Below are 19,767 nucleotides of genomic sequence, written 5' to 3' on the forward strand. Positions count from 1 at the left end.
ACTGACAACAAAGAAGGACAATGCCATGTCAAATTCGCCAGCTGCACAGCGGCGCTTTGATTGGCGCAACCAGAAAAGGTCTGGATGATGACGGTTGCCCGATTGGGACGCGGCTCTCCTCAGCGCGAGAACAACGACAAGAACCCCCTCAGTCCCTGCCCAGCCTCCCTGACGATGCTTTCTTCACGACGTGAGACACTTGGATGTTCTTTGTCTGCTCGCATGACCGCCGCCGTTGGTTGGCTGGTTGGCCGGTTGCTTCGCTGTACGCCGGGGAAGCCCGCTAAGATTCTTATTGTTTATTCGGATACGGCCCCGATATCTGGTAGCAAACGGCACGCCTTTTGTCTGAATTGAAGGGGCTGGAGACGAGAGAGAGCCAGACTGACTTGGTTTTGGTCGTCGTCTGTCTCATCCTGAAGGACAGAGAGGTCTGGCTCTCAGCCCAGAACTCATGTCCTGCAATGACCGACACCTTGCGAGCCCAGAATCAACACGCTTTCCCCACGTAGATAGATAGGGGCTGGGTTAGGGGTAATTGGTCATATCCATTCATTGTCTAGATATTCTCGCCGGTTGGATTGCTCGTGGCATTCGAAAAGTACGTCTAAGGCTAAGCGTGGATACGCCGGTGTCGTTTCAAGAACTAGCTGAACTAATATTCTTTCTTCGTTGTAACCAGGTTAATGTACCGTAGTAAGGGGATTCTCGCAATCATTTGAAGCCTTCTTTGACAATGGAGTACCTGGTTGTTTTGAACCTGCATCCATCCATGGATGCAGCTGGATAGGTATCGAGCACTCTTACTGGTGTGGTGAAGAAGATGTTTAGAAATGAAAGTAAAGAGAAAATAAAAGAAAAAAAAAAGATCACTCAATGAAGGCATACAATGTACAGCTGTTGCGGCATGACCTACTGGTAGTTCGGTTTGATGCGATTGAAATAAGGTCGACGCCAAGCATTTATGCCCATGGATAGCGTTTCTATGCAGTCCTGCAGCCTAACGCTATCACTACCGATAATATAAATGAATGCGGCTCGGCGGGAAGCTCCACCAAGCTGCATGTCATATTTTTATCACAAAAACAACTGGCATACAGCTTGCTTGCTGGAAAGTTTTATTGTCTGACGACGGACAAGGTGAAACCTCTTTGAACATGGCATTCGATATTACCTACTGATTGACAAAAGCCTACCTCATACATCATCTATCCATGCAAAAGAGAGAAAACATTACAGCACATAGGACATGAACCTATGGATCCGCCAAATCAGATCCTAACCCGCAAGCCTTTTCGCCAATGATTTTTGACACATATCGCAATCATGTGAGACTTGAATTAATGACTATGACAAACTAATATCCTGCCTAACACGTGGGGCAAGCTCACGCTGGAGGTGGAGCCCGCATGGAGTCGTAACGAGGAGGCTGGGAATATGGTCTGAGTCCAACAGCATTAGAAGCAGTGTATGGACTGTGGTAGCCACTCATGGATGAGGATGGCGGGTATGCTGTATGAGGAATCGGCCCGCCAGGAGGCTGGTACTGAGTAGGATGATGAGTGGGAGGCCCGGACAAATCTCTCTGTCTGTTCTCTGCCTTTTTTCTTTTCACGAGATCGCCTTTAACGCCGTAGAGGTAACTTCTGGCCGAATCCACCAGCCACCTCGGTTCCGTGCTTTGCCGTAGTGACTGTAGCATTGCTAGAATCTGCTCTTCCGAATTGAGGTGAGGACAGACTCGCTGATAGCCCAGATGAGCGATCCCGCAGAGACCGCAATGCTCTACTCCAGCCAGCTTGAGTGGGCAGTATCCAACAGGATGCATCTGATTGCAGGCAATGCACGGAAGGGACCGGTCCATAGAATCATTCGAACCGTCCATATGTATGACTGCGCTAGGATCTACACGTTTGAAGGGTCGAGCTATGGAGAAAATAGAAAGTTAGCCCAATAGTCAATTCGCCATGGGAATTTTTTGGCGATCTTTACCTTTAACCTTCTTTACGGGCGAGTATTCAAGCAGGGACTCGCCGCCATCGCTCTCAGAATCCTCCTTGGCATTGAATTCGGCGTCGCTATCAAGCTGCACCTTTGCTCGTTTAGAACCTCCTGGTGATTCTTGCTCATCTTTGGCATCTTTAGCCGAGTAATCCACGACAGTTCTCTTCCGTTTCCCCCTTCCAAGTGCTTGTGCGTTGGCTAATGCCTCCTCATCCGCAGCCTTTTGCCGCTCCGCAAGAATTTTTTCCCACAAAGTGTTGTTCACTGGCGTCGGCGCGTCAGAATCACCCAGTCGATCCTCCAGCGCGTCGTTTTCATTCGCCCACACGCGAGCAAAACTGAACTGCGACTCAGCAGACTCGTCATTGCCGACTTGCGTGTTTTCTGCTTGGCTGCGGTCAAGCAGCTTTTCGACGGAGTCCGCATCATAGTGAACATCGCCGGTGTTGTCATCTTCGAAAAGTGCTTCCGCGCCGTGTCGCAGGATTGATTCTAAGTCTACGCCGCCGTCGTCATCCGCATCCATTTTCTCAATAAGGACGTGGTCTAGAGCCATTTTCTTCTTGCCTATCTGCATGATCTTCTCTTCGGCACTTTCGCGCGTCATCAACTGAAAGACAAGTACTTTCTTCTTCTGACCAATTCGGTGAGCACGGGACAATGCTTGGATATCTTGATGTGGGTTGAAATCAGGATCCATAATGATCACGGTGTCAGCTGTCGCAAGATTGATCCCAACACCTCCTGACCTCGTCGATAGAAGAAACGCGAAAAGCTTCGAATTGGGCTCATTAAACTCGTCAATCCTCTTTTGCTTTTCATGGGCGCCCATGGAGCCGTCAAGACGGGAATAAAGCAAGCCAAGGCCGTCAAGAAAATCCTCAACAATGTCTAGATTATCCAAGAACTGACTGAATAACAGAACTCGGTGGCCTCGTTCCTTGAGTTTCGGCAACAGTAGCTCAAGCAGTTGAAGTTTCCCAGATGCCTCCACAAGATTCCTATGAGAAAGGGTAGCATTCGTAGTGCGCTCTTCAATCTGCCTGCTATATACAAATGGATGGCACAAGCATTTTCGTAACTGCATCAAAATATTGCTGAGACTGTGACGTTCATTCTGTTTGGCACTCGGATCCTGGTTGCTTTGAAAGATTGACTTGATCAACTTGCTATTTTTCGCTAGTATCGATTTGTAGAGTTTCTTCTGAACAACAGACATCGAGATGGGAATGATGATCTGCGCCATTGGTGGAAGGAATGTAAGAACCTGTGCCTTTGTACGGCGTAGGAAAAAGGGCCGGATCATGTCATGTAACTCCGGAATATTTTCTTTCGTCAAAGTCTCGTATGTCTCTTCGAGATCTATTGCCCTCCTCTTCGGGTCGCAGAACTGAATGAGATTAAACAACTCACGTATGTTATTTTGCAGCGGCGTCCCAGTTAAGAGGACTCTGAATGGGAAATCAATGCTGGACAAGGACTGATAAAGAAGGTTTCTGTCATTTTTCAATCTTTGGCCTTCATCCACAACGAGACCTGCCCAAGGAATGCCCGCTAAAACCCTGCGAGCTTTATCCTCGACCATGGATTCATAAGATGCCACTATGATATGAGCTCTGAGATCACGTGCATTTTTGGGAAACATTTCATAGTCGTGCGCAAGCTTCCGTGCTACGGAACTGCCATAGAATGTAACAACGCGAAGGGATGGTGCCCATTTTTTGATTTCTCGACGCCAATTTGGACAGGTTGCATTCGGTACGACAACCAGAAAAGGCCAGCATCGGTGATCTTCGATCAGAGTGGAAAGGAAAGAGATGACCTGAATGGTTTTGCCAAGTCCCATCTCATCAGCAAGGATGGCATTTTGTTCTTGATACCATTTGTAGTACAGCCAATTGAGACCGTCGAGCTGGTAGTCCATGATTTTCCCACCAGTCAAACAACTTGGCTGGGACTTTTTCACCAAAGTTGACTGGAAGTCTTGTTCACGGACGGTTTTGAGATGCTGTTTAAGGGAAGAAGCCCTGGGAACCTTGACATAGTCTTTCAGGACCCAATCTTCATATGCAGCTTTGAAATCATCCCAACGTCCCGTTTCATTTGGCGACGGTACGGTCTCCCAGACAGCGTCCTCGTATAGCAAACCTTTAAACTTGACATAGGCTTCCTTGACGTCTTTCACCCTGGCCATATCTATTTCCCTTGATTGCGTACTAACTATGTTTGTGTACTTGACGTCGAATACTATATCAACCCTCAGGTAGTCTTCCGGGATAGCATCTTCAGACGTCATCTGTGGTTTGATGCCTTTGGGGGATTTAAAGAACGCTTTACGCATTAAAGGTGATGCGGCTCCCCAAACCCAAGACCCCTGCATCCACGTGGTGCGATAATAAGACTTCCGTTTCCATTTGACCAAATACTCCTTTTCAATTTCTTTTAAGGTGTCAACGGTATATCCAGGAATGTACGCGTCCGCATCAACAGGTCGCCAGCCAACCAGGCCCTCTATCTCCCCTGGAACTGAGATGCATGTGTGGCACTGCCACCTCCTGGAATACTCTTTTAGTCGTACGCTTGCAAGGTCGGAATCCGGCTCGGAAGTCTCAACATCGTTCGCGTTCGAGTCGGATTTAGCTGGAAGATGTTTGGGATGGAAGGCTCTCTGGCAGTTGACACATCGAAACATCACATGATCAGGGCTATTTAGTAGAGATTGATCCACTTTGGTAATCGGGTCAAGTCCATCGTTCTGCTCTCGCTGTTGCTGTTCTTGTCGAGGACTTAGTCGCTGTCGAAATGGTTTCGAGGGTGGATTCTCCTCATTGCATGAAGAGCAATGGCCCAGGTGAGGTGCAGTCGCATCCTTCTTTAGAGCAGTACCAAGACAGCGACGGCACTGTAAGACGAACTCGTCCCAGCCGACCTTGGTCACAAGATGTTCCCGCTGGCTCCGAGGTCCCAAACAAACTGTATGATAGGCGTTTGTGCAACTTTGACAGAAAACGAGCGGACCTTTCTCGCGATCGTCCCCATGGATATCGCAACTATCACATACTTGACGATGCCGAAGCCTAAAGGGGTCGTCACTGGGAAGTCTATAAAACTTCTCCTTTGCCCCTGAAAACTTCTTCTCTGTGCCAGCATCTTCGACCTCAGAGATGTCGTCCTCGAGTCTCTCTTTGAACCGATTGGACTTGTGTTTGGTGGTCCTGGTTGACGATCGCACACCGCGCCTGCGCGAATGCGAATTCGAATCGCTGTCATCCTCAAATTGATGTTGTCGTATGCGTCCAGAAGTCCGTTGAGCAGCTTGTCTGCCTGATCGCCGCCTCTTAGATGCTCTTGCGGAAGAGCTGCCAAGGACATCATCACTTGATAATCCTTCGTCGGACCAAAATGCGGAGCGATTGGTAATGGGTTTACTGATTCTGCGTGTTGATCGTCGTGCTGGGGGGCTATCCGAGTCATCGATTTCTTCAGGAGTGCTACGACGTCTAGGCCGTCCGCGTCCGGGACGTCCAGGGGGGCGCTTCGCGGTGCTGGCTACTATGATTTGCTCGCCATCCGAGGAATCAGTATTTTCTGAGATGGCCGATTCTTCGTAATCCTGTAATCCATCGTTTTCCGCAATGGAGTCACGCGCCTTCCCGGCTTTTGGCGGTCCATCCCTCTTGAAACTAGCCAGAGCTTCACGGCCATTTTCCAAGGTGTTCAAATATGAATCTTTGAGCTGAGCAATTATCTAGTTAGAACCAACTAAAGCTTGACTATATAAAATTGAAGTATTCAATGCAATCCAAAACTTACCCACTCCTTGTCCGAGCTCTGAAGCTCTACCATGTAAAGCAGGTTTTCACCAACGCGCTTTTGCTCCCAAATGGTGCGAACCGTCGAATGACCGGGTAAAAATTCATATTTGTCTGCATCCTTTGGTAGCGGGGGGACTTCAATGACGAAAGTCCGAGGTCTCTTGGGCACAGAGTCAGCTTTGACTGGCGTCACTTCAGCCGCCGAGCCTGACCGTGAGGATGTGACAGTAATGGCTCGCGGCGCCGAGCTTTTGCTGACTGACGGCCGAGCTGTACGTATAACCGACCCGATTCCCCGGTCTTCAACGGCGGAGAATTGTTGCAATAAGTCGGCGACCAGTTCGTCAGCATCCTCAGATGCCGAGAAGTCCTTTTCGGAAGATGGCATTTTCTGCGCTCAATCACGGCCGAGGCATTTGACGGGACAGGATGCGAGTTTCGCGTAGGGTAGAGATAGAAGTAATGGATCGATTGAAAGCGTATGTTGACCCTGTGCTGTGGTGAGAGACGTCCAAGGAATCCCCAAAGCCGTGGAATAACATATAAGGTAAAAGGAATCATCAATTAACGCGGAGACGCGCTTCGGAATATCATTAATCCGGTTATCAACCTCCTCCCCGATTGGTTGAAGAATCTACATATGGATCTCTCCTATCGTCCATGATTATTTTTCCCACCTGCCATTCTGATTCTGATAATAAACAATCACAGCGCGAGCCAGAGTCGACCTATATGCCAATTGTTTTTGTCTTGTTTACCTTCCTTATACCCTTTTCAAGGCAATATTGAGGATGATCCCTCTCAGTCGGAACTCCCTGAAATTATACCACCCGGTCATCGAAGTCGCATGCCTCAAAAAGTCTATACCAGGCACCCGCTATGCGTCACTAACATCAGCTATCGGACGTGCAGCGAGGAAATCTGCTGCTGCTGAAGCATCAAGAGAGAATAGGGATACGCGCCGTTTACTAGATAACAGGCGATCGCCGGCGTCTTCTCTCAGAACAGACTCATCTATTACATTCTCCGACCGCCACGCCGAAACCAAAGGTCCAGGCGACGTTGACAGTGAACCTCACTGGTTTGATAGCAGGGCCAAAAGGTCTAAGAAACGTGGAAAGGGCTCCGGCCACCCAAAAAAGAAACGAGGCAGTAAACGCCATGTTATCACCGACGAAGTGCCGGAACGAGTGAGATCACACGTCCTTGTACCATCGTCAATCCCATACACAACACCTGCGTCGGAATTCATATACGGACTATCAGCCGTTGAAGCTGCTCTGCGATGCACGCGCCGCACGTTGTATGTGCTATATATATACCAGTCCGCCGACGACGAGGTTTTGAGCCCGGAGAAAGTCGCCTTGCGCAAACTCGCACTAGCTAAAGAGATCCGAGTAAAGATTGCGTTTGCAGGTTGGGACAAGCTCTTGGATAAAATGAGCGCCGGCCGCCCACACAACGGCTGCGTTCTCGAAGCATCACCCTTACCGCAACTGCCAGTTGCTTGTTTGGATCCGGTCTCTCTCCCAACAGAACCCTATTTCAATGTCAGTCTGGCTCCACAGTCTGTGGAACAGGCTGCTGTAAATGGCTCAAGCAACCAGGTCGCACGCGTGCCGCGGTACGATGAAGCTGAACAAAAACGCTTTCCGTTCGTCCTCCTCCTCGATGGCATTCTCGACCCTGGAAACATGGGTGCCATCATCCGGTCTGCCTACTACCTGGGCGTTGACGCACTCATAATAACAGGTCGCAACTCCGCGCCCCTTACACCAGTCACAATAAAAGCTAGTGCCGGCGCCGCGGAGAATATGACGATACTCAAAGCCGGCAAGGAGATAGATTTCATCCGTCGTTCGCGCCAGAACGGTTGGCGTTTCTATGCCGCCGACTCCCCCGCCAATATCGCCGATTTGGCCGCGACAAACAACAATGTAGTTGAAGACGGTTCTAGTGGCGCCGGTATCTTGACGTCGGCGCCAACTGTTCTTATGCTTGGAAGTGAAGGGACGGGACTGTTGCCTCGCATCAAAGCCCAAGCGGATGGGTTTATATCTATTCCCGGTGCTCGGGTCCGTCCTGAGATAGCCATAAATGATGCCGCACGAGTTGATAGTCTGAATGTCAGCGTCGCAGCGGCGTTGCTAATGGAGATGTTGATGCGCGTCCCTCTTCGAGTAGCGAATCTTCCGCCGATATCAGAACCTACTCAGGACGTCGCTGAAAAACAGAGCGACGGTCAATCACCACCACCGAGGTCTTTCGATTTCAACTGAATCCTCGATTCATACTTGTACTATATTATATTAGCCAGGTATATGACTGGATGACCTGTACATTAGAAAATTCTACAAAGGCAATTATCATCGCAACCATGTGGATATCTACATCATCATCATCATCATCATCATCATAATATTATTAATAATAAATAACCTAGCCGAGAGACTTCGCATGCTTCATTAAATCACCACTACTAATTCTTTCTAGAAGTAATAGTAGCACGAAGTGCAAATTCAGGCAATCAAACTGCCGATCAACACATTCTGAAAAAATCATGTATGAGCATCCTCCATCCAGAGAAGTGAAGACCATCTTCGTTGATCTCCTTCGTCTAAGAAGAAGAAGACGAGGTCGTTTCAGGCCGTGCAACAGCGCCAAATCGCACATTGCCCACGTCGAAAACCTGGTGTATTGTCAGCACATGTTAAGTCTATACAATAGAAGAAGTAGTGGTAAAACATACCGCGTAAACTCCCTTCAAGAAGGTGTCGCCTAGAATATCGAAGGGGTTTGAGCCGCGAGACTGGATGCCACCATAGGTGTATCCGGAGCCAGCATCGGCAAAGCTGAAAGCCGATTTCTGAATTGCAATTTGGGTGTCACCAACCGCAAAAGTGACAGTAGGAAGCTGGTCGGCGGGTGTGTTTGTAGGGAACACATAACCTTGCTGGGAACTGTCGTACTTGGAGTTCGGGATAGCATCGTAGATCGCCTTCACGGTATCGTCGTCAACGAGAGCAAGAGTAGTTCCCGTGTCAGCAATAGCGGTGTTGCCAGAGCGGGTGATAGTCTTGCCATTCACTGTAGCGGAAGTCGAATCGAAGGTCCAGAAGCCCTGGCTATTGTCGACAGCTGCGTAGGTGATTTGGCCGCCTGTGGCATTGACAGTATCCTGGTCAATGTAACCAAAGGTGTAGAAAGAGTTGTCATTCTTAATGGCTGCTTCACCCAAGTGAGCAGTAAACAGCTGTGCATCCGTGGGGATCAAGTTCTGGGAAATAAGGTTATCCACTGGCGTTTTAACTGCTGAAGGCTGGACGGTGTTGATGCTGTCCCATGCGAGGCCCAGCAGACCGTCTCCTTCTGACTGTTGGAATTCCGACGACAGTTCCTTGGCTAGTTCAATGGCTTGTTTCTGGATCTTCAGGCCGCCCAGATCGAGAACATCAGTGCCAACATTACCAGAGGCAGAGGAGCCGTCTCCGTAGGAGATTTTCCAAGTATCCCCGGAAGAGACCTTCCAAGTGCTCGACTTAGAAGGGTCAAAAATGGTGTGGCTAGATCCAGAGGATTGAACGCTGGATGGCAGCTCAGTGGACCATACCTAGAAGTGGCGAAGTCAGTCTAGCAGTTCGCAAATATGACAATATAGCAGAAGGATGCGTACCCAAAGGTCAGAGGAACCAGAGTCGAAATCCAGGCTCAGAGTCTGAGCAGGCGTGCCGATGCCGACCTGAGCGAGGTACTCGGTGTCATTCTGGATATCGTCGGCGGGGACATCACCGGTCTGGCCGTCTGTTTTCTTCTGCAAGACGCGATGGATGCGGGTGCGACCACCGATGGGTCTCTTTTCGGCAGTAGTGAACTTGCCTCGCTGACTGACGCGGTTGACATGAAAGTAGGGGCCCTCCAGGGTAGGATCAAAGCCGAACTTGCGTAGCGCGTGCACGTAGGACTTGGTGCCATTGCGCTGGTACTTGGGGTTCAAGATGACCTTGATCTTGCTAGCCATGCTGGGCGTGTGGATCGTTAATGGGGTGAGAGAACAGCAGCGTGTCTGATTAGGCGAATGTAGGATGCACAAGGAGTAGTGCAAGTGAGGCGAGAAGGAGAATAAGAAAGCTGGGAGGAAGAAAGAGGAGAAGGAAGAGAAGGAGGGAAGGAGTGAGGTTTATATGAGCGAGCCTGACTCAAGGGAAGGTGCGATGGCTGACTGCCTAGTTTGGCTAGTATGATCTGCCGTCGTATGATTGCGAAGAGTTCCCATTCGTCGTCGTTCCCTCAGCCCGCCACAGGAGAAGCTTATCAGTTGCGAGACTGCCCCTGGAGATGTGTAACGCCAAAGGCGCAAGTGACGACGTCAGCGTAGGCCAATGATACCGCCAAGTGCCGTAGTTGTAGACGCTACATTGTGGCATGCGTGCAGATCATGCAGAGGGCCTCCTATCCAGTAGTTAGCACGAAGACCTAGTCCATCAAAGTCTCCTGCTAGTATCTACGCCGTAGTAGTTCTGCAAATGAGGGCGCCCTGTGGCTTTGCGAGTCACTTGGCTTGCAGCAATGACGGAATCAAGCGTGCGCTAGCATGGACCACCGCGGCATGCTTATCTGCACGTTACTTGGCTTGTTTCTGTTTGGGAAGAGACGAACTGGCCTCTGTGTCTCCTGTATCGAATTCTGCGCATATTCTTGAGCACATGCAGATTCCGCCATATGGTGCAATACTATCATAACTACAAAGGGACTGCGCTGCTACACAAAGTCGCAGATACAAATAACCTTCCGAGCCAAGCGGGCCGCCTGCCGCACCCTTATTTTAGCAGCCAACCAAACGAGTCTGTATGCTGTGGCTGTGACTGACAATCTCGATTGTGGCGAGTAGCTCCCCTTCAGCGATTATCGTGATTGACTTCCATCATTCGTTTTGATTCGTGCAACTTCCATTCTTGTTTTTACGTGGCCGTCCAGTCTGTCTGCAGGTCTGTCAGATGCTTTCCCAACCTTGGAACAACTGCGTGTCGATTGACTGCTCTATACCCCAACTGAGGAGCTTTACGCTTGAAAGAGTCGGTCTCTTCTGATTAAAATAGCTGTAAATCTAGTTTTAACTCAATAATAATCTTGTCACCAATCACCAATGGACAAATACTGCAACCCACACGCAGCCTACATGAAACACCTGCCTCCACATACTCAAACGCCATTGTAAATTAAGTGTTGTTTTGTATAACAACAGTCAACCAATGTCATTGCACTGGTGATCGGTTTGAATCGCGAAACATGTAATGCAAATATAGCTCTCAAAAAGTGCACTTGACGCAATCCTTATTTCTTCTTGCCTTTTGATTTGCTCGACTGCACATTGGACGATACACTGGCCGCTCTTGATGTGTTTGCTGACGTCCCCTTGCTACCAGCCTTGACACCTTTGAGCTTTTTGTTCTAAATGAAGAGCGAATGGTCAGCGAAAAGACGAATAGAAAACAAAATTTGTAGCAAAGCTTACCACCACTCCATTCTTTGATTTCTTCTTGGCAGGCGCCTCTTCCTCGTCCTCTTCAGCATCCTCGTCTCCACGCTCACGGCCGCGGCCTTTGCCGGTATCCCCATTAGCCTTTGTCTCAGGCTCGAATTCCCTGGCTATGGTGTTGAGCAATGTAGTACACCGACGACTGAGCTCAACTGGCGTCCGGCTCAAGAAAAACCAATCAAATCGGAACAGAGGGCTTTCGCGAATTTCCTCGCGCATCCTTTCAAAAAGCTGGATGCCTTCGCTATCCTCCTCCTTGCCCAATTTATCAAGCATTACCAGCAGGAACCGATCTTCCTCTTCGGAATAAACTTTCTTATTGGTAGTGGATACCGTATAATTGATCTTCAACTGCTGAAGTGGCACACGGTACATGTCCAACTTCTTCCGAAGCATCTTTCGCTGGTGTGTGTTCTTTCGTACCTTTTCTTCGCCCTGCTCAATAACGCGGACGTACTTAGGATAATCATTGATCTCGTCGTAGCGCTCCCAGAATACTTTAGCATACTCCTTTACTTCTTGAGGAGTCTTGCTATCAACTTCAGTCGCAATCCCATCATAGTCTGTTCGACCGAATTTAGCGGACCCATTGACAAATTGCTGGAAGTCCCGTCGATTCCAATTAGAAAATCCCAATTCAGAGAGCTGAGCCTTTTCGGCCTGCTCTTCTTCAGTCAGAGGCACGGCGTTGTCAATCTCTTGTTGTTCGAGATCTCGATTAGCTTCACGTTCACTCAAGTCTTCATCGGTCCCCTCCGCAAGGACTGCCTTATAACCAATTTCTTTATGGAAGTAAGCAGTTTCTTTTTCTTGTAGCTCATGCAGTCGTGGAGGGAAGAATTGCCAATCGTGAACCGCGACTTGCTTGGGAGCACGGGGTACCTTTGGTTTTGGATCAGCAGTGCGACCGCCAGTAGCCAGAGCTTGACGATAATATTTATCGATCGAGTAGAATTGCTCCTTGCGCTCTCGCTTGGCGGGGTTGATCCAACTGATACCGATATCTTTCTTGCGGTTCGTGAAATCCTCGCCATTCCATTCGTACGCATTATCCGAGGTGAATTTCTGGAGATCATCGATTCCGAGTTTCTCATATTTTTTATTGAGCTCTGCGGTACGCTCTTCGCCTTTTCGCAAAATTGCATCAATATCATCATCGGTGATCTCGTTTCCACCAGCAATCATGCCACCGTTGCCCTTGAAAACGTCAGCAGCACCATGCTGTATCATGCCCAATAATTCGTCTTTGGACGCTGCGTTCTTGGCTTGCTGTTGGGCACGGCCTTGCTGAATGACAAGCTGGTCCAGTCGTAGTTTCTGCGCGGCTCGCTCAAGAACCTTTTCCTCAATTGCGTTTTCGGTAACGAATCTGAACACAACGACTTGCTTCTTCTGACCGATACGATGAGCGCGATCCATAGCTTGTAGATCAGCTTGAGGATTCCAGTCACTGTCGAAAAGCACAACAATATCCGCAGTAGTAAGGTTGATACCAAGTCCACCAGCACGTGTGGTAAGCAGGAAAATGAATTTATCAGAACCTTCTTTGTTATAATCGTCGATCGCGGCGATACGGTCCTCGTGTGCTGTCGAACCGTCAATACGACAGTACTTGTGGTCTCGGAAAACACAGTAATCTTCAAGAATGTCAAGCACACGGCTCATCTGGGAGAAAATAAGTACACGGCTTCCTTGTTTCTTCATGCGGTTCAGAATCTTGTCTAAAACGATCATTTTTCCCGCATTATCCACAAGGTGTTCATCTGTAGTATAGGGCGGACCGGGCTCAGCGCCTTCGAAGAGATAAGGATGGTTACAACACTTGCGTAGCTGCATCACAATGTTAAGCAATCGAGTCTTTGACTCCCGCTTGCCAGCAGCACCGTTGACGGCATCAATGTCCTTTTCAAGAATTTTTTGATACCATTTAACTTGCATCTCCGACATGCCGACATACAAATTAATTTCTTTCTTGGGCAACAGACTTTTCTCGACATCGCTTTTGACCCTGCGTAAGAGGAAAGGTCGCAGAACACGGTGCAATTGTTGCACAACTGTGTCCTGATCGGATTCTTGATTGGAAAACCACTGATCAAAAGCCTCGGAATCACCAAAGACATCCGGCAGCAAAAAGTTGAGAAGAGCCCAGAGTTCATGCAAATTGTTTTGTAGGGGTGTACCCGTGATCAATAGTCGATTGCGGGAGCTGAAGACACGTATGATTTGAGCAAGCGACGACTCCTCGTTCTTGATGCGATGCGCTTCATCGATAATGATATATTCCCAAGGAAATTTCTTCAAGTGAGACTTCTCGCGTAGAATCATTTCGTAGCTTGTGATGCAGACATCGAAATCCTCCCTTTCAAGACGCTCTGTGATCAAAGCGTGTCGCTCTTCTTTACTACCTTGTAATACGATAACGTTGACCTCTGGCGTCCACTTCGCAAATTCTCTCTTCCAGTTATCCAGAGTAGATTTCGGTACTGCAACTAGATGCGGGCCGGTGATGCCGCAGACGTGTCGCAAGTATCCGAGAAAAGAAATGGTCTGCAAGGTTTTTCCAAGACCCATTTCATCTGCAAGAATACCCGAGATACCATTTTCATGGAGTGATACCAACCAGTTCAACCCAGCTATCTGATAGTCGCGCATCTCTCCATTAACGAAAGACGGCGACTCGCGGAAGATGGTGGCCGTCTCCCCGCCCTTTTTCTCGTCTTTTAGGAGTTCGGCGTCCTCTTCCTTCTCAGTCCGGCGTCTTCTCTCTCCACTGGCACCGCCTTTGCGCGAAGATCCCTTGTCTTTGGCAGACTCATCTGCGTTTAGCCGGTCAATCTCTGCTAATATTTCTTTGATACGAGGATTCGGGTTTGTCTCGATGAAATGACGGAATAAGTCTGTTAGTCCCAAGAGATAACGAAATCTTCGGATGGAATCGTCTTCCTAGAATGCCGAAACAAAATTAGTCTTTGTTTTGACCACTGATACTCGCCTTGCGGGTGGACGAACCTTTGACTCGTCCAATCGTCCGTGCTGTTTGCCTAGTACACTTTTCCTGAGTTGAAAAGCTTCGGACCTCCTCTTGCGTCCATCAGTATGAGCTGCATCGCCTGCAATGCTGCTTGCCGTTGTGTTGGGGTTGGTATCGGAATCCTAGAGAACGTCGAAGTAAGTAGAAATCCTGCTTGTTATTTGACGACAACAGTATTCAGCCGCATCGTACCGTGTATTCCGGCGTCTCTTGATAATCCTAAAAAATAAAATAACGTTAGAGGATAAGCCCTACACTTGGGACAGAGATTGAACATACCGCCATAGGGTAGTCTGGTTCATCGACTGGAATACGTGCAACAGATTCGTTGCCGTCCGTCATCGGTGTATCCACCTGAGATGAAGCATCTGACTCTGGCAAGTTGCGCGAGAGCGCCATGGTGGCGGTGATTGCGCCGTGAGTGCAAACAATCGAGATGCTCGAAGCACGCTTGAAGTCTCCTCAGCGATAACTCGAGGGTATGCGGCGAGTTCTATGTAGCGTCACAAAGAAGAATCGCACAATAAGCTAACACTATTATGCTAAACCCAAACGATAGAGCGTGCGAGCTGGCGTTGACTGTTGAGAAGAGTGTGAGTGACAGCGGAGTCGTGAAAGCAAGGTTTCCCAGACTCGCGCAGGGCAGGCAAATGGGATAACTCGAAGCCCAGGCGCGTGGAAAGACGCGCTATGATTGGTGGCAGAGGATGATTCAGCAGCCATATGGAACATTGTTCAGCCGGCAGCCGAGGGCATTGACTGTTCGTCTCTAGCGCGGTATTATGTAATGTTCCCATCAGTGCGGGATGAAAATCACGTGGCAAGGGGTCGGTTGCTGCGCTTCCCACCGAACATCGAGCGATCTTGCCTGTCCAGCTGGTCATCTTGGCCCTCTTGCAGTCTCAAACGACGTCCGGCCTATATATCGGCACGTTTGAGCTTGTCAGCAGTGTTCTTTTTCGCAAACCACAATCCAGTTCTGGCCCCTCAATACTCGTCTTTTGTTTGCTTGGGTCTTTCCATAGGGTTCTCCTTCCCCTTCGAAGCTCGGACCTCCAAAAAAAAGGCCCCTCGATAGCAACCTTGGTTGTCACTGAGGAAACACAACTATCCTTCACCACCCTTCACCATTTCATGCTCACTGGCCATCATGGATTCAATGAGGTCGCTTAATACATCGCTTCCGAGCTCTACATCCTTTTCTCAGCCTCCCGAACAACTCTTACAGTCTTTCAAAGCCGCAGCCCTATCGGTCACGAACCTCTACAAGAGTGCCATTACTGATCAGGCACAGGCCAAACAGTTAGGCTACCAAGAAGCCATCCAAGATCTATTACAGTTCCTCGATCGAAAGAATCTCGGACTAGGGGATGGTGAAGGTTGGCAGGTACGACAATGGGCAACCGAACGGTTGGATGGGGTGCCCGTAAACAGTGAAAGCGACGATGAGGACAAGCCAGTGGTGAGCTCATCACCGGCCGTTAATCGCAAGGAGCAATCGCGCGAGAATGATCAGTCACGGCGGAATTCGGAGTCTACTTCATTACGAGCGGATCATACTTCTTCTGAGCAACAGCCTCCAGTCAGTCGAGAACAGCCCGAGACGAGTCAATCAACAACCACCTCCGACATGTTTCCAAAGGCACCTGTCTTCACATTTACCGCCGGACCTGCCTTTCCTCCCATACCCCAGGACGTGGACATGCAAACGTCAGATAACATGCCTATGACCCCGACTTCTCAAGACGAGACGACGGGGGTTGGTATATCCGTGTTGCCACGAACTGCTCGGACTTCGGGTCGACTCAGCAGCTCTAATCGACGAACATCAGCCAACGGAACAGTTTTAGGAAGCAAAAGGAAAGTTCAATTCCCCGATTTTTTTGACCTATCGGGCTTGAATGGACGTGAGTTTTTTGGAGGCGGCAAACGAGGGCGATTCACTTGAAACAAAAATGGTTTACCTGCACGACGGAATGATTGGTATGCAATTTTGATACCCAGAGGAAGGGACGGATATTCTTAGCATTTATGAGGAGTCTTTATGCATCATGGTGTTCGCAGCTGGCGGTTTTTCACTATTTTTAGACTTAAACTCTATATATGACACATGGATATTTGATGCCTTTATCTATTATATTCTGATGTACATTAACCTCACAAGTGATGTGCTTCACTAGAACCGAATGAGGTCGGCTTGTAAAGAGTAGGAGATAGTTCGAATAATACGATCCGTAAATCATGGCCAGATGTTCGGGTCAATTGAAAGCCCTGTAGAGCCCTACTCCTATGAGGGACGCAGACAATGTTACAATGCCCAGCTGCCTTGAGCCCATCTTATATTTGCTAGCGCTCTTCATGATGGCCTGTTCTTGCTGTTTGAGATTTCGCATTCCTGTATAATAGCTGTATACACCGAGTCCAACAAATGCCGCAGTTCCTTATGCATTGATTGATTAGCGATTGCCATACCGAAAAGTAGAATGGATGTCATACCGGTAATTCGGCAAGATAAACAATCCTCGAATTGGTTCTGTCCTACCATCTGTTTCTCTACTTCCTCCGGTTTCAGCTCCCATGGAGCACGGTCTTTTGAAGGGCTCATGAATATTGAATGCGCAAACTGCGTGACGATCGAATGATGATGGGTATGAGGAGGACGACTGGAGTAGCTGCTTTTCGTTCTAGTCAGTATACGGGCGAGCTATGGTCAGGTATAAGCATTGTGGGAACAGCTTACCACTTCTTGCTATAGGACCAGCAATGAATCCAAGGAAACTAGCCTATGCTGGAGAGTCATTCATTCATGTTGTTCATGTATTTGCTGGCCCAAAAGCACATCGGCGGCATGCCGCGGCAGAATTCGTTTAGGTGCGGCGTGCTTAAAATCGTCCGGCGCGCCAGCGTCATAGGCATGCGATTACATCCACGCTCAAGACTGCCAACATGAACGGCGCTATCAGAGCGCTCTATATCTACGACGAGCAGAAGTACATGCACCGCAAAATTCCCTATATTTGCTCATGCTAACTGCTGATCAGTGTGCCGATTCTAGAACATGTGTATCGATCCCGGCCGCCCTCCGCATCCTCTCTCATTTCGCTATTTCTTGCACACCCCGCACCGCGTCCCTCATTGCTATATTTCACAGAGACCTCCCCTCCCGTGACGGTGTTTTCAATATCGCACTCCAATCTGCTTTTTCTTTCTCCAAGCGATGTGGACACGGAGCCTCTGCTTGTGCTCGAGTTTCTACACAGGGTAGTGGATATCCTTGAGGAATTTGTGGGCGCGCCGCTGCTATCGACCAAGCTGCAGGCAAATTACGATGTAGTGGCACAGCTGCTGACGGAGATGTGCGATGCTGGGCTGGTCAGCAACACGGAGATCAACTCATTGCAAGAAAATGTCGAGACACCAGGTTGGATGGATAAATTTCTAGGTGGAGTTGGATTACCACGGTTTGTTTGAGAGAACTCTACGAACGTCACACTCCCACTCTATTCGCTAATAGAAGCCCTTCTTTAGCACAGCATCCCCGAGCCCAGCCTCGCTGAATCCACTAAAACCGCAATTACCAAATCCCAGGAATGCCTCGACTCTAGGTCCAGCTATTCCATGGCGGCGGCCCGGAGTGCGCCACACTTCGAACGAAATATATGTTGACATAATTGAGACCCTATCCGTGACTATAGCACCCTCCGGTCGATTACTATCCGCATTGGCTTCGGGGACAATAGCATTTACCGCCAAGGTTTCTGGTGTACCCGATCTTATATTGACGCTCACAACTCCAGGCGGGCAACGAGCAATCGATCAGAAAATGCAACTTCCCGTTTTCCATCCTTGTGTCCGTCTTGCACGTTGGAGGGAACGACCGGGGGAGCTGAGTTTTGTGCCTCCAGATGGGAAGTTCGTACTCGCCGGCTATGAGGCAGATCTCCTCCCAATGGATCCGAGCATCAACGTGCCGCCGAGTCACATGGAGAAATTGTTTCTACCAGCATTTGTGGGCATAGAGAAATCGTTGGGGACAAGCGGGAAAGAATTCGAAGTGCGGTTGACACTAAACACAAGCTTTCCAGGCGCACGGCACGTCAACACTGGACGTAATGGGTCAGGGAGCTCGACGCCCTCTTTCTTGGGGGGGAGCAGCAGCAGCCCATCGGCCCCTGTTCTTGAAGAAGTCATCGTCCACGTGCCTATTCCCCAAGCAGTGCGCAATGTCACTGATATACGCCCAAGTCGGGGCGAAGCAGACTATTCAGCAGGTGATGGCTACCTTGAATGGCGCATCGCCACCAAAGATGCCGGGACAGTAGCTGGGACAGCAACATTACGATGCACAGTTGTCGGGTACCAAGACGACCTAGACGAAACTGAGGCAGAAATAGCGGCGGGCCAGGAGCTACTACAGGGATACTATGACGCGGATTCATATCAAAATGAGCCTGCAACATACACGTCTGGGGGGAAACCCGCAAAACAGCGGAAATCGAAGTCGACCAAAACCAAGAAGACAAAGAAAACTAAATCAAAAAAGGCCTCGTCAGCCAATGCCGCTGTCGAAGGACAATCAACCCTAACACCTGACAAGCAACCTTCATCTCAAACATCCACACCTCCTCCTGCTTCTTCATCCGCCATCACCGCGAGCAGCAGCACTAACAACCTCAATAATAGTAATAATCCTTCTTTCACCTCTTCACAATCACGCAAAGAACAAATCCGAAATTCTTTAATGCCAACATCAGCCACCGTCTCCTTTTCCGTCAAGGGCTGGTTACCATCCGGCATCCGAGTTGAAAGCATAAACATTGATCCGCGCAAAAGTCGAGGGTTGGGAGAAGGTGTACGACCTTACAAGGGCGTCAAATATATATGTGTTAGTCGAAAAGGTATTGAGCGTCGATTTTAAGGATGAACAATTAGCGCAGTTGTATAACTCTGATCATTTATTTTAAATTTTCTTCATTCGATATTGGTCTTTCTGCCCAGTGCTTTTTCGAATTGGAGCGTGCAAGGTTTCTTTGATGATTGATTGATCTGAGCCATTCTTCTTTTCTTTTTACTTGCATCGGAATGCATTGGAGTCACAAAAATGATGAATTTGACATGTTTCATTAAAATTCCCCATTTTTCTGAAGGCGAGGAGAGGACTGCATTTTATCAACGCCAGGCATCGGTACGTAACAAGGTAGAAGAAAGTTTCTTCTCAAAGAAGACCAGGACAGCAAGCAATTAGATTTTGTATATAAACATACATAGACCTAGATAAGTAGATCTGAGAAACTCATTAACTCAGCAGTCCAAAAAAAGAAAAAATAGCAGATCGTTCAAAAAGATATTGAGACACAGACACAAAGGAAACAACAGCAAAA

The 19,767-nt window shown here is 48.7% G+C and overlaps 6 protein-coding genes across 6 annotated transcripts, besides 1 other annotated feature; 3 read left to right on the forward strand and 3 right to left on the reverse strand.

The window, feature by feature from the left end:
- Nucleotides 1–1,387: 1,387 nt before the first annotated feature.
- On the reverse strand, nucleotides 1,388–6,207 carry UA08_00599 (hypothetical protein; the record flags this gene model as incomplete). The annotated part of the gene is made up of 3 exons (XM_020260422.1): nucleotides 1,388–1,926; nucleotides 1,993–5,752; nucleotides 5,818–6,207. The coding sequence occupies 3 exons, from the start codon at nucleotides 6,205–6,207 to the stop codon at nucleotides 1,388–1,390; spliced, it is 4,689 nt and encodes a 1,562-aa protein (XP_020124157.1).
- A 403-nt stretch (nucleotides 6,208–6,610) lies between these two features.
- UA08_00600 (hypothetical protein) lies at nucleotides 6,611–8,098 on the forward strand (the record flags this gene model as incomplete). Its single annotated transcript, XM_020260425.1, has 1 exon — nucleotides 6,611–8,098. The coding sequence occupies one exon, from the start codon at nucleotides 6,611–6,613 to the stop codon at nucleotides 8,096–8,098; it is 1,488 nt and encodes a 495-aa protein (XP_020124618.1).
- Nucleotides 8,099–8,436: 338 nt separating this feature from the next.
- On the reverse strand, nucleotides 8,437–9,837 carry UA08_00601 (hypothetical protein; the record flags this gene model as incomplete). Its single annotated transcript, XM_020260426.1, has 3 exons — nucleotides 8,437–8,508; nucleotides 8,569–9,429; nucleotides 9,493–9,837. The coding sequence occupies 3 exons, from the start codon at nucleotides 9,835–9,837 to the stop codon at nucleotides 8,437–8,439; spliced, it is 1,278 nt and encodes a 425-aa protein (XP_020124617.1).
- A 1,313-nt stretch (nucleotides 9,838–11,150) lies between these two features.
- Nucleotides 11,151–14,785, reverse strand: UA08_00602 (ISWI chromatin-remodeling complex ATPase ISW2; the record flags this gene model as incomplete). Its single annotated transcript, XM_020260427.1, has 5 exons — nucleotides 11,151–11,267; nucleotides 11,332–14,298; nucleotides 14,365–14,508; nucleotides 14,579–14,605; nucleotides 14,666–14,785. The coding sequence occupies 5 exons, from the start codon at nucleotides 14,783–14,785 to the stop codon at nucleotides 11,151–11,153; spliced, it is 3,375 nt and encodes a 1,124-aa protein (XP_020124616.1).
- Nucleotides 13,906–13,943: a repeat region (Identified by RepeatMasker using a combination of RepBase library and repeat library created with RepeatScout).
- A 751-nt stretch (nucleotides 14,786–15,536) lies between the features above and the next one.
- UA08_00603 (hypothetical protein) lies at nucleotides 15,537–16,334 on the forward strand (the record flags this gene model as incomplete). Its single annotated transcript, XM_020260428.1, has 1 exon — nucleotides 15,537–16,334. The coding sequence occupies one exon, from the start codon at nucleotides 15,537–15,539 to the stop codon at nucleotides 16,332–16,334; it is 798 nt and encodes a 265-aa protein (XP_020124615.1).
- A 998-nt stretch (nucleotides 16,335–17,332) lies between these two features.
- Nucleotides 17,333–19,304, forward strand: UA08_00604 (hypothetical protein; the record flags this gene model as incomplete). The annotated part of the gene is made up of 3 exons (XM_020260429.1): nucleotides 17,333–17,376; nucleotides 17,428–17,847; nucleotides 17,915–19,304. 3 exons carry the CDS (start codon nucleotides 17,333–17,335, stop codon nucleotides 19,302–19,304), a joined length of 1,854 nt encoding a protein of 617 aa, XP_020124622.1.
- Between the last annotated feature and the right edge of the window lie 463 nt (nucleotides 19,305–19,767).

This window comes from Talaromyces atroroseus (assembly GCF_001907595.1).
Source record: "Talaromyces atroroseus strain IBT 11181 chromosome Unknown scaffold_0, whole genome shotgun sequence".
Lineage (NCBI taxonomy): Eukaryota > Fungi > Ascomycota > Eurotiomycetes > Eurotiales > Trichocomaceae > Talaromyces > Talaromyces atroroseus.